The 14,532-nt window shown below is 39.9% G+C and overlaps 1 protein-coding gene across 6 annotated transcripts in view; it reads left to right on the forward strand.

Moving 5' to 3' along the window:
• Nucleotides 1-14,532, forward strand: part of LOC100746912 (chloride channel protein 2) — a 35,343-nt gene that overhangs the window by 19,027 nt on the left and 1,784 nt on the right. For 2 of the 6 annotated variants that reach the window (XM_012386329.3, XM_012386339.3), the window contains exons 2-12: nucleotides 9,343-9,628; nucleotides 10,049-10,260; nucleotides 10,876-11,396; nucleotides 11,810-12,044; nucleotides 12,122-12,284; nucleotides 12,585-12,815; nucleotides 13,021-13,244; nucleotides 13,330-13,521; nucleotides 13,651-13,793; nucleotides 14,012-14,180; nucleotides 14,267-14,494. In XM_012386329.3, coding sequence (XP_012241752.1) covers nucleotides 9,343-9,628; nucleotides 10,049-10,260; nucleotides 10,876-11,396; nucleotides 11,810-12,044; nucleotides 12,122-12,284; nucleotides 12,585-12,815; nucleotides 13,021-13,244; nucleotides 13,330-13,521; nucleotides 13,651-13,793; nucleotides 14,012-14,180; nucleotides 14,267-14,494 — 2,604 coding nt within the window. The other 4 variants (XM_003484894.4, XM_024368284.2, XM_012386334.3 and 1 more) reach the window with 4 other exon arrangements.

Below are 14,532 nucleotides of genomic sequence, written 5' to 3' on the forward strand. Positions count from 1 at the left end.
TAAAGCAGAAGAGAGAGAGTCATCGATCGGAGCTTGGTGCCGGCATAGGATAAGACAGTCATTCATCAAATTACGCGGTAATTTTGATCAATGATAACTGGTGACTTTGAAGGCAGCTTCCTACGAGCCCTCGTCGAGGGAAGTGGCCAATTGCCGTGTATGGCCACCGTACAGTCGCCACTAGAAATACAACCGATAAGACTTCGAAGCTTTCGTTTCTCTTTCTCCTCTCTCTCTCTCTCTCTCTCTCCCCTTTCTCTCTTTCTCTCTTTGATACGAAAAACGCCTTAATCGTCGTGTCAGTGCTTCGATGACCTAAATCTTCGCTCTTATTGAAATTCCAAACTTTTGTGAAACATGCAAAAATCAATACTTTGCAATCAAGCCACATACCTGTACCTCGAATCTTTCATCTTTTATTTCCTAAAACGATACATCTTTTGTGAAAGTACAAAAATCTGACGATATTCGATATGTCAGTGGACACGTTGGAAAGTTTTGCAAGTAGTCGACTAGTCTCCAGTCGAATGAAAATTTTGCGTAAAGATTCGTTTCGAGGCGTGGAAGAAAAATGGCGATCGCGAGTGTCCCCGCTGCGATGCCGCAGAGGTGTCCGCGACAATAGACAGCGCCGATATATCGCGGGGGAAAATCGCGAGCGTAGCGCGACGACGACGTCGACAACAGTCCGAGCGAGGCTAATGAGTCAGTAAATTGGACCAGCTTAGGCCCTCCCATCTGAGGCCCGCACGCTGGTTCTCTCTTCTCATTGTCAGTGTGACTCATTGGCTTCGTGTGCGACGGTTCGGCCTACGGATTCAATTGCTTTAAACGCTTCTTTTTGCCAATTTTTGCTTCCGCCCGCGTAGTGTCAGTGTCAGTGTCACACGGACTCTCTGGAGACGATTCGAGAAAGTCGCTCCTTGGAGGAAAACGTTTCTGCCCTTTCCAGTCAATTTTGCATTCTGCACGCGCGAAACAACTTCACTAACAGAACGAAGAATCCTCTATGGACGACAGATGCGATCGAGCGTGTACACGGAAAGCTGACGAATCTACATTTTCTCCGTGTTTCGACTCCGATGTATACCCACGACCAGGCTACGATGATTCCTCGGCGTGAATATTCTCGGTTACCTATCGGTCCATAGTTCTCTCGAAAGCTTCCCGACTTTCCTGTTCGTCATTTCGATAAATTCCGTGGATCATATCTGTCATTCTCGAGAATGATTTTCACGGTTTCCACGCGATTACGTAATCCCTCTGGCTCGAGGAATTTCAAGCTCGGAGCAGCGCTCTGAGTGACAGGAAATTTATTGCGACCGATACCATTATCGACTCGCGACAAAAGACAATTGTAACCTCTTTCTTGGTCAGATTAGTCGTCGAGTTCCGAAGGAACGTATAAACGATGGCGAATCAGGCAACGAAGAAGGAGCTCCGGGAGGAGACCCTTCATTATCATCCAGACGGTAGCGAAGAGGAAGTGGACAAAGAATGGGAGGAATTTACCAGGCTGATGGCGAAATTACGAGAAAATCGCCGAAACAGGCCGCACAGGTATCCAGCCGTTTATCTTTCCTTCGACTGTTCTCGTGAAATTGCACGGACATTGAAAATCCACGTATACACGTAGAGTTCGAGCAGATTTCAGATATAATTCGCCTACCTCTCCTCGTTATGGGGTCCCTTCTTCTTTCGTGTTCTCTAATTTGGAATATTTTATTTTCTTTTTGTCAGACCCTCGCAAGCTTTTTATCCGTGTCCTCCGCCAAATGCGGACGAGGAGCAGCAGGATTTCGATCCCTTCGATTACATTAATACGATTGTAAGCGATCTCCCTGACTGATTCGTTTAATGCATCGTGGAGATGTTACTTATGCATGCGTAGAGAAGAGAGACAATGTACTTCGCGTGTAGGAGCATTAATAAAACTCTTCCTTGTCGATTTAAGTTCGTCGATCACATTGCATGAATCGCATTCTTCATTCGATACTGTACAGTTTTCCTGTATAAAATACGTACTACTTCTATACGTCGATGTTGTTTAAACATTCGTGGTTCTTCGCAGCTTTCGCTGGCGCGTCACGCTTTTTCCATAATGGTACGCTGTCTTTGACTGCTTCGCATCGTCAAAAAAGAAATTCCATCGAATCTGAAATAAGAATTTGGCAGGAATGTCGCGTGGAACGCGATGCCATTGAACCAGTGCCGGACAGATTTATAATTAAACCGTGTTCGTTGCTAGCAGACGAATCCCAGACGATTTAGGCGCCTGCCAATATCTCGAATTGCCTGCAAATGCGCGATGTGCTCACCACACAACCGTTCGATTGTTTTATTTTACCGACACTGTTTGTAATCGTCTCCATAATTCTTCACGCTTGCCATTCACGTTTCTTGAAGTTTCGTAATTATATTTTTCTATTTAAGATAGTACTCGTAAAGACTCTTCAGAAATATGAAACGTTAATACGAATGTACATATACCACCGCGCGTAATTATTCGAACGATTTCAAAAGTTAATTGATATCGCTTGGAAAATTTAAATTTGAGATAGATACGATTGCAATTAGTCATCGGTATAACAAAAATATTGTCCATTAGTGGCGAGAGACGCTCTTATTATGCAACGAAATTGAAATTAAATGTAAGACATTTATCGTTCGAATGCTCGCGAGTAGACTGGCGATGTTTACGTATTGATGGAAAATTTAATGTTGCAAAGTGCACATATATCCGATGCATGCAAGAATATAAATACAATAGGCGAAACAAATCTCTGTTCGAGTTCACCATTCCTTTGATTATGTTCATAAAAATATGAACCTGCGTAAATATTCTACATCAAAGCACAAATGGGTTATGGAAGCAAATACCCGTTTTCAGCGATATAATATATCTTTGCGATCGCTTTAAGATTTTTTTTTCTTGAATTCTTACGCTGGCGTGGACGGTAGCGCGACCTTTGAACGGTTGCCAAGTGGGCGAGAGACTACATTTTAAATAAACGTTTCGTGAGAGCAGTTTGCAATAACGGGTCACGATCCCTGTCAGCTCCGCCGTGCGACATCCGTCGATGCTACCACGAACCACGGTCTCCTTTTCCCTGCCAAACGTACCATCCCTACCAGACAGTTCCTTGCCCAAAAGCTTCACTCATGCGGTACACCGTCGTCTCACGTGACAAATCTCTGACAAATTTACCGCACAGCCTGAAACAGGTTTCACAAATGTCAATAAAATGTCAGATTCGCGGGAGTCGGTGGTGCGTGCACGCGGTCTGACCTTGACACGAAATCTGCATCATGAGACTGCTACCATCACCTGCAAGTCCATCGCGTGTATCTCCACGAAATTAGATGTGCGAAGGCGCGAGGATACCAACACTCGGAGCTTCTTCTCCGGACGCTTTGGAGATTATAGAAAATCATCAAAATTCAAAAAAGAAAAGATCTTTTTCGATTTTGAAGGGGGGGGGGGATACTTACATAAAAATTCATTGCGTGACATGGATTTATCGATGTTTTAAATTGGAGGATATTGAAGCTCGGAGTTCCGTCTTTCGGCATTTTAAATATTATAGAAGATCGTCAAGATTAGTAATTTGCCCATTGTGCATCTTTCCCAATTCTTTTGAAATATGTAACAACCCACTGCGAAATACGCATTTAGTGGAGTTAGAAATTAGAATTCCAAAGACGCGAGGATGTTAATGTTTAGAATTTTCTCGATATTATTTAGAGTTCGTAGCTAATCGTCGAGATTAGTATATTGTTATTCTTTTTCTTTATTCTTCGAAGACACGAAGCGAATCTTGAAAATCATTAAATCACTCATTGTTCATTTTTATTCTTTTGCGCGTTTGCTCCGGATCGTTATTATGTTCGATACGAGAATCTTGTATTGACGTGCATGTTCAATTGGTGCATCGATTTTCATCGACACATTATATAATTGCCAATTCAAAGAAGAATACTCTTGTAAGAATTGAAAGACTCAATTCCCTTTTACACAACTTGCAACTAGTAGTCTCTAAAAAAACTAGTAGTCTCTAAAATCACGGTTAATGTTGTTGAATCGCTATAGTTACATTCATTTCTGATTCTCTCGCGTTCAATAATTTGCGTGAAATCCTGATGATTTTGCGTAAGCGCGTCTCAATCAGGTGATATCCTACAAACGGAAAAGGGTACGCCGACCATTGCAACGACGTCTTTCTAAGCAATGCCTTTATCTGCATGAATGAGCGCTTAAGGACTCGTTACGTTTATCCGACATGCGTGACCAGCGTGCAGATCTACTCACGTGACATACAGGTTCGATTCTACACGCGTACAGACCGCTGCATTTCGACCTGTGTGCACACATCACGCACACATTCGTCGTTTTCCTCTGGTATGCAGATGCACTGTTTCCGGGTGCAGTGTCTGCATCGCTTCGTTGCACTGGATTTTCCACGATTTCGATGGGAATCGGCTATTCATTCTATCGAACGAATAGTTTTTTTCTATTTAATTTTTAAATAAAGCGAGAATATCGTATGATGATATTTAATTGGATCTAATTGTAGAAAAATTACGCTTAAAGTGTCTTACTTGAATAATATATATACGCGAGCCTTTCAACAAGCTAAAACATTCAATTTATCAATATTTTTATTCGGATACATGGTCAGTGTTCTGTCTATTCTCAAAGAAGAAATGATCTACTTTTATAAGTTTATCGTTATCGTCAGATAACGTAAATGAACTCGATTGTTACATCATCGTTCAACTGCAAATATTTATGTATTAATGAAATATCGAAAGACACAAAAATACTCAGAATAATATACAAAAGCATATAGAGTATCCATGGTACATCAAAAATTAAAAATTTTTTTTTGTGCTATACGTATATATAAAATATATATTCGTATAGCACAAAAATATAAATTCACATAAATATTCGTAATCATCATCTTTCTCTAATTTGCAATTTCGAGTAGTTTGTAGTTGCTCGATATTTGGAGTTATTCATCAAGTCACGCAGCTTCTGAGTGGGTCAATATGTATGCTAAAGATTATGTTTATTTGGTCGATGAAAATTTAACTGTTGCCAATTTTCATGGGTCATCGACGATAATTTTAGCTATATTTTATTGACTAAACGTTGACAGAAACGAATCGACCGCGCTATATCGGATACTCGAGAATCATAGCCGGCGCAAATTTTGTTTGTTGAGCGATAGTACAATAAGACGAGTCACATGCGTTGGAAATGTGTCACGTCGGAAACGCTACAATAAGCGGGGGCGTTTATCACTTTGTCGAGACAATTACTTTCAGGAGTTGTGCCAGTCGGTGAGCTTCTTTCTGGAAACGGCTCTCGGATGCTTTTGTAAACGGGGAACCGAATTGTATCTCGCGTGAAGCAATGAAGAATGACGCGAATAACTGTACGCGGACGAATACCGATGCAATTCTAAAAATACGAATTAGAGTAAATTGTAATTGCGTGTCTTAAAATTAGATTCTAAAATTACGGGCCAGCCATTAGAGACTCAAACTCCAAGGCGACTCGAAGATAATTTAGTAATAAATACGGTACCGTGACCCTAAAAGATGAAGGTAGCCTCATTAAAAACCTACTTAATCCTCTGGACTTCCAAAAAACCAGACTGAAATTTATAATTTCAATTATCGCTTTTAGGCAAGGATTCTTATCGGTTCGACGTTTGTCCTAGAATCAAGCGATTAATTGTATCGTGAATTCATTACGTTCAATTAATAAAATTGGGTTAGCGGCTGACTGCCCAGTGGAACGTGGTTGTCGTCAAATTCATGCACAGGATAGCTCAGGTGTCGACTATATTTCAATCCACAGATCATTCTGCCTCTATTACAGGGTCCTTTTTCTACGTGTAACACCTCTACGGTCTATCTTATGTAAAACAAACGCGATATTGTCTTGACGCTATAAAATACGAATACAGTTTAACCCCTTGCCATATGATAACGATTCGCGCTCGTGACACGGATTAAAGATCAAATACGACGAAGGCTATACTTGTAGTACACGCAGTTGTATATTTTACGATTATGAATTACCGAGTGTATATTGCATATGTTTAACGCGTATAAGTTTAAAATTGATATTCGTGTGTATACATAACTTTTTTGGTAGATATTTTTCATATTTTAACATGTGTTATCTATTCTAAAGCAATTGCTCTTATTAATTATAATCCCGCTTTTTAAATTAAAGTACATCAAAGTATTTTCCATATTAATTACCTTTAAAACTTTCTTCTGCAAGGTAACCGAAAAGAATTACAAGTGGACCATTGATTCTTATCCATTTACGGGAAATTTGAAGATGCCAAGGTATATAAAATATGCAAGGTAGATTACCTTGGTAGATAAGAGAAGTCTCTTTAATTAATCCGAAAAATTTCAATCTGGATAAATATAATTCGTCGTTCATCCCACGAATCTAAAATCTAAAAAATTTATTTTTCCAATAGCTGAGCAATATTTTTACAAGAAACGATCAGACGTATGCTACTTGCAAGTTGTTTTAATACAACACGTGCGTAGTAGAAGTAGTAATGATTGTTACATAAAACGTAATCAGGCGTAGGATTCGTAGTAAGCCGAATAGCAAATCGCGGGTTATTTCTGTCCGGTTTTCGACGATCCAAGAGGTTTCCAAACGTTCGATAAACACGGGACGTGTTGGACTTTTTCGACGATTGCGAAACCCGTTTTCGAAGACGCGAGGAATGGATTTCGTTTTTCGATTCGTTATGGGGAAATAGTTAGGGCCAGCTAGCGTCGTTTAATGGTTAATAGACAATAGAGCGCACCGTCGTTGATCGACGTTGGCCGTCGCTAAAAATAAGGATTTTGACTGTTGCCAAATTTCAACAAATATCGCGACTCATGTTCAAATCGGAAAACAGGTTCAGTTGTCGTTCGTCCGCAAATTCGCGTGCACGCTCTCGTCGGCAATTCGGCATATTTCAAACGTCCACAGGAATTTCTTAGAACCAGTTGAACGACTATCAATAGTGAAAATATTCCCGTTTCGTCGATGGAAAATATTTCGCGAATGAATTTCGATGTGTTGAAACGCACTTTAAAGATCATCGAAGTCGACGATATAAAGAGAGAGGATTTGAAAGTTGAAAAGGAGGATCAGAATAAAATTGTAAATAAATTCTAGACATCGAGATCGCATATAAAGATAATTTCTGGTAATTAGCGAAACTCGTTTGACTCGTCTGTTTCTGGTTATTCGTTAAAGAAACAGACCATTAATCATATGGGACTCGCGAGCGAAAGAAAAACAATAGGAACGTGACAAATGACTCGTACGAAGCTTCTAATATTGATGGTAACCTGCGAAATGCTGCGAAATTCTACCGACTGCGAATTAAAATATCTTAATACACCAAGGTTGGATAGAATAGGCGTTCCTCGCGGCCTACGTTATTTCCTCGGTCTATCGTGTAACAAGTAGATCCTGGCAATCGCTTAAGGAAGAAAACAATAAAATCGTAATGGCCTGTTTACAGTAACTTGTCGCCAGAAATACCGGATATCAAAGTTTGCCAAGAGGTGAAGTGCGAACAATCACGGAACCAGAATAGCCGGCTACAATTAGTAGATCTTCGGCGACTTAATGAATTGAAGTCGCGAAGAATCGATCGAAGAGAAAGATCGCTAGATAGATTAAACAGTTTATCAGATCGACTTAACAAGCGGAGAAGATGTACGATCGGTTGCCAGTGACCCGTAAATCTTTTCTGTACTCGAAGAATGCTTGGTCCGTGACTTAATCGGTCGATCTATCGAAGAATTCTGCGTCCCTTCCATTCAGAGCCAGCTCGAAGCTTTCAGTGGCATTTCATCCAGTTTTCATGCCGGCTTTCGTTCTGAATAGAGCCTATTTCGTCTGTAACGATAATTATCTTGTAAGTCAGAAATATTTGACGAGATTTTCTTCCCTTGTATCAAAAAACTAAGGCAAATTGTACCAACTAATGCACCGAGTGTTCTCCACCTCCGTTGATCTTTCCCAATATCGGTATATAACGCTGATACGTCTTATCTTCTCGATCACTAATCAAAGTCATCGAACCGCGTGTAATTTGATTTTCCCCGTGTTTCGTTTGAAATTATTTTCACGCATTGCCTATTTTTAAACGAGGTCTAGGATCGCGACATTTAATTCGTCGCGAATGTTTTACAATGTTCTCGTACAATTCACGGTAATTCGTCGTGTTTTCTACGATTCCAGAGTTTCAATTGTCCCAGTCTTTAAGTCTTTACCTACAAATTAATTTCTTTGTTGTTTTCCTTTTGATTTTCACCTGTAACACATTCAGATATTACAGTAGTTGTAACAGTTATTTATATTGCAAAAGGATATAAAATTTGTCCATGCCATTAATTCACGCTTGCGTAAGTGTATTTTTTTCTTATGAATTAGCGCACGATAACGCGTAATCTTCATCGCTATTGTAATCTCGTCGTTCACGTGTACGATCATTATCATTGATGAATATTGACATTTTTTCTTGTCAAATGATACGCAGATTAATATCTCCTAAAAGCGCATCGTTCATACAATCTAATATTTTTTATAACGATTCTCATTTTCTACACAATCGCTTGATTTGCGAAAAATCAGCTTGCGCACGGTATTTACAATTTTGTTAGTTTGTATGTAGAAAGAGTGTATTTTGAGTAATCAAGCATGATAATAGCACGTAAACAGTGGTAACAGCAGCTCAGATAAATCACTACTGAAGATGACGTTTCTAAATGGATCAAAGCTACAAAATTCCCAATTCGCGTCATGAATATTAAATCGATCGAAGACAATCAGGTGGATATCATCAATTAGGCAATCATTCGTCGTTTCGCTGGTTCGATCGTGAAGTTTCCAAAATGCACGACCCAGTGTCGTGATCGATGATGAAATTTGGTTGAAGTAAAAAATTCTCCAGTATATCAGAGTACTTCGTAGTAGTTCGTAGATTCTGTGAAGATTAATCTATCACGAGTAAATAGCTCGATCAAAGGTTCTTTAATTGGTAGACAATCGTGGACACTAAATATTTGGTATGTATAGCACTTTGTTTACAAAACTTATTTCATTCGTCGTAAAAGATATATTGCATCGTGTTTTCTCAGAACCTTGATAACATTCATATCGATGATGCGTAAATTTTGTTTAAAAAATGTCGATAACATATTGTCTCGCTGTCGGTGTGGAAATTCTGTTTAAAAAACGAGAAGTTCGAAAAGAGAAAAAAGTTCAGAGTCGATGAAAGATGGTGCTGCGTTTAGATGTATGGTCGCTACACGAAAGACCTGGGTGAGTACGCAAAAGAAGAGGCACGAAAGCTGAAGTACCACGACAAAGCGCGGCGAAAGTATGACAAGACTAGAGCGGAGGATCTACGAAAGTCGAGGAGAGGACCACTATGCAGGAAGTTGCTCGCGTTATTGGCCTTCGCCTGGAAGCACACTGGAGCTAGATTAGGCGAAGACTGGGTCTTCTTGGCTCTTCTTGGTATAATCATGGCGCTTATCAGTTACGCCATGGACCGTGGCATTTCTATGTGCAACAACGGTCAGTTGAATAAAAAGAATTAATTCTTTCGATCTCTAGCTTCGATAGAATTTCGAAATTTAAAAATGTAGAGAAAACCAGAAATTGTGGTTTTGAAAGAAACATGTCTCGGTAAAGTCAATTTAATTCTTGCGATCTCTAGACTCGATGGATTATCGAAATTAAAAAAAGTTACGAATCAACGAATGCAGTTTTGGAAGAAAAAGTCTATTATAACCAAGGAATAGTTCTTTTTTTCTTTTTTTATGTAGAAGTAATTTTCTATGTTGAAACTAGCCATTAATTTTTTTCTCAGAAAATTCAATCTATTTCAAAGCTTCGCAATTTTCCATGCCATTAATTTATACGCGTCTATTCTGATAAATCAATTCGATGTACGATAAAATCAAGGTCTCGTTAACCGTATCCTTCTTCCACCAGCCAGGATATGGCTTTATCAGGACCTGACGCATCATCCAGCGCTTCAATATCTCGCCTGGGTGTCTTTGCCAGTTTGCTTGATTCTCTTTAGCGCCGGATTCGTGCACATCGTTGCACCACAGAGCATAGGATCAGGCATTCCAGAGATGAAGACGATTCTACGCGGAGTGGCCTTGAAGGAGTACCTGACCTTTCGTACTCTTGTAGCGAAGGTTAGAAACAAGATTCGATTTCCATTGAAATGTATCATTACCGCTATACGTTCCCTTTTAACCGACTGACCACTTCCGAATTTGATTAGACATTTCCATTTCTTTTGATTAGAAAATTTAATGCTTTTGTGATACGACAATTGCTGACTTAGTCACTAAAAAATAGTTTCGCAGAAGACGCGTTAATTTAAATGTTCTAATTAAGTCATTTTCAGTCCATGTGTATAGTCTAATTTCAACGAAAATGATTTATTTCTTGATTTTCGATGAGGTTGAACCTTTCTTATTTGTAGAATAGATATATTGAAAGTATAAAATGCATGATATAACAAAAGAAATAAGTTTACTATAAAGATGTGCATATCACGGCATCGCAATATCTCCTATTGAAACAAGCAACAACACTTCATATATGACAATACGACATAATTAAAATACATAAATAAAATTTTCACGAAGATTCCCAATCACTGTATTAAATCCTCAATCTCCTGGTCTGAACAATAATCTGATATTCAATAAATTCCTATACATTCATCGAATTCCTATTTTCCTTGAAGCTTCTGCTCTGCATGTTTTCGAGCGTCGGTGTAGAGCCACCGTAATGTCTAACAGGTGATAGGTCTGACTGCCACATTGGGCTCTGGTTTACCGCTGGGCAAGGAAGGTCCTTTCGTGCACATCGCTAGTATCGTGGCCACGCTTTTATCCAAATTGGTCACCAGTTTCCAAGGAATCTACGAGAACGAGAGCAGAAACTGTGAGATGCTCGCAGCAGCCTGCGCTGTTGGAGTTGCGGCCTGTTTCGCAGCACCGATAGGTGGAGTTCTCTTCAGCATCGAAGTAACCACCGTGTATTTCGCCGTTCGAAATTACTGGAGAGGATTCTTCGCAGCCGTATGCGGCGCCACGATGTTTCGATTGCTCGCGATCTGGTTTCAACGAGAGGAAACGATTACCGCGATGTTCGCAACGAATTTTACTATGGATTTCCCCTTCGATCCTCAGGAATTGTTTGTATTTGCCTTGATCGGTGTTGGCAGCGGTCTAGGAGGTGCTTTCTACGTCTGGTTGCATAGACAGTATGTGATCTTCATGAGGAAGAACAAGAGTATGAACAGCTTCCTGCAGAAAAAGTGAGTGATTTCTGATTGAGACGTTTCTGACAAAGATTTGAGATACAGTAATGCTTTGTTAACTGGACGTGAATTAGGACCTTTTCTTAATTATCGAGGATGGCCCAGAATCTAGTATCATTCATGATTATTAGAACCGTACAGCTTTTATGCTTTACTTCGCCTCTGCTATAAATTCTAAGAAGATGCTAGTTGCTACTGTTGATATTATACGTACAATTCTTCGGAACATTGATCACTGTCTTGATTACATTATTGGTTAGAAATTTTCATTCTTCAGTTGAAATTAATCTGAGAAGCTGGCGAGGATAAAGATAGCCAGTTAACGAAGCAAAGTTCCGTCTAGTTAACTATATTAGTACTTAAATAACGGTAATCCAAGTATCGTTCACGGTTTCACAAAATTATTCCAGTCGCTTCTTGTATCCTGGAATCGTCTCCCTGATCGTGTCCTCCGTGTCTTTTCCCCTGGGACTAGGCCAGTTCATGGCCGGTGATTTAAACACACACGATCAAGTTTATGGTCTGTTCACCAATTTCACTTGGACCAAACAAGAATTAGGAGTAGAAGAAATGAACATGGTTAAACATTGGTCTACCATATACACTGATGTGTTCATCGGTTTAATTAGTTTCGTTGCATTCACGGTAAAATATCCTTAGTCAAATAAACTCGTTGCGCCTTTAGAAGAAGTTCGGAATGAAATTAAGAGCTTCGTTTTCAGTTCATCTTTTCGATCATAAGTTCGACGGTTCCCGTGCCATCGGGAATCTTCATCCCCGTGTTCAAAATCGGTGCTGCATTAGGCAGAGCTGTGGGTGAAGCCATGGCTCTATGGTTCCCCAATGGTGTTCGATATGGTGGTATCATAACTCCTATCGTACCAGGTAATTTGGAATTTTCCCAATAAAACGAGAAGTTTTTAACCATCCGGCCGCGGGCGATTTTCATATTTTTCTGTACAAAATCGCATTCTATAGGTTTATCATAAGGGGATTTTTAATGCAGTAGAAGCAAAAGTCAGAATAAACGATGAAAAAGGAGATAGTTTTTTCTATTAACCTACATCTTACAAACAGCATGGTTCACCGAAATTAACAGAATATGTATGCAAATCGTGATTTCGACATCGTCCGCGACTGGAGCATTGAAAGTTAGAAGCTCGACTGAAAGAAATTGTTCTTCAGGAGGCTACGCCACCGTTGGAGCAGCTGCATTTTCCGGTGCTGTGACCCATACAATCTCTGTGAGTGTTATCGTGTTTGAGATGACTGGCCAGATTACTCACATTGTTCCTATAATGATCGCCGTGCTGATCAGCAACGCCATCGCTGCGCTTCTTCAACCCAGCATATACGACAGTATCATTCTGATTAAGAAGCTGCCATACTTACCAGACCTACTACCTTCCAGTTCAGGTAAATCCTTAATAATCTTTTGCTAAATCCTCTGCGTCCTTGACAACCTAAATCTATATATTTCTGAACTTTGCTCTTACTATTTTTAACAAGCTTCCCAAAGGAAGTTGCATAAGGAGGTAATAAATTTATTAAATATTATCTCTCTATATGAATCAGGATTTAGGAAAAAAAAATTAGTACGAAAAAATCTTGTGTGCTATAGGCATGTACAATGTGTACGTCGAAGACTTTATGGTTCGTGATGTGAAGAATATTTGGCACGGAATTACCTATCAGAAATTAAAGGAAATTTTAAAAGAAAACCGCAAGTTACGTGGATTTCCTCTGGTCGATAATCCTGATTCTATGATTCTGCTTGGATCTATCCAAAGGTTGGAATTAATCAAACTGATTGAGAAACATATAGGACGAGAGAGGAGGCTGCAGGTAGTCATCGTAGTATGTTATTTCTAGAAATAATTAATTCTAAGTTTCCGTCGGTGAGATCTGTGGATTTGAATTCTTCATTCAGGTGGCCCAGAAATGGCACAAAGAGGCGGAGGAGAGAGCTCGAGAAGAAATGGAACGTCAGTTAAGGGACCAGGAAAGAACAAGGAGACCGTCCAGGTTCGAAGTGATCCCGGCACCAGATATTCTTAAGATGCAGAGGCAAAGTGTTAACGATCTAACAATGTCTCCAAACAACGCTGCCGCTCCTGACCATGTAAGTCACGCCTACTCGACGTCAATGGTCACGCATAATTGTGTACATTTACTCAATTAACTACGTGTGCTGGTCACCATGCAGCTCCTTCTTCTCGTTTCACCGTATCTCTCGCGTGTTATTTTTCAGCACACTTACCATTCCCCGGTATTTGGGTCACAACCGAAGAAATCGATCTTAAAGAAAACCAATTCCTTCACATTGAAAGGATTCAGCCCACTAGTCAGCCCCGCCGTTACTCCTTATACCACTGTCACTGGTGCGGAGAGCAGGTAAGAGGAATTACCTTTATATTTACAGAATGAAAAAAATGAAAATGAACAGATTTAAATTGGCTAAACTAGTCAAATTTGAATTTTCTTTGCTCGTGCGTAATTCATTTAACTAAAATATTATTCGTTATATTTATAAAATATTATACCTCTTGCGACACAGGCCACAAAGAAAAAATATGCGTTTCTCGTTTCTTAACACATTGTTGCAATTTCAGAATACGCCTTGCCTTCGAGGCGATTTTTCGCAAGTCAGCCACTTTGCAAGATGTAGATCCAGATCCAGAGATCGGATCTGGAGGTGCTATCAGGCGTGACAGTCAAGACGTACCTCCTCATACCCCGATGCTGGCACCGAGCCCCGCCACTTCGAAGAAAGTACAACTGGTAAATCTATGTATTCTTCTTGACTATTCACGTCTGAATACATAACGTAGTTTCTATGTAATGAAATAATTTCTGTATATGACCAGCCTCGCGAGAGGGTAATAGACATGTCAGCAGAGGATCAGAAACGGTGGGAAGAAAGTGAAATGATGTTGGAGGTCGACTTCTCGAGGTGTCACATCGATCCAGCACCGTTCCAATTGGTTGAGCGAACGTCTTTGTTGAAAGTCCACAGTCTATTTAGCATGGTCGGAGTGAATCATGCTTACGTGACGGCTATTGGAAGACTGGTTGGGGTTGTAGGATTGAAAGAGGTTTGTCCGTTAATCATAGAAACATTGTGTTTATTCCT

The sequence above is a fragment of the Bombus impatiens genome, unplaced genomic scaffold, assembly GCF_000188095.3.
Source record: "Bombus impatiens unplaced genomic scaffold, BIMP_2.2 scf_0027, whole genome shotgun sequence".
Lineage (NCBI taxonomy): Eukaryota > Metazoa > Arthropoda > Insecta > Hymenoptera > Apidae > Bombus > Bombus impatiens.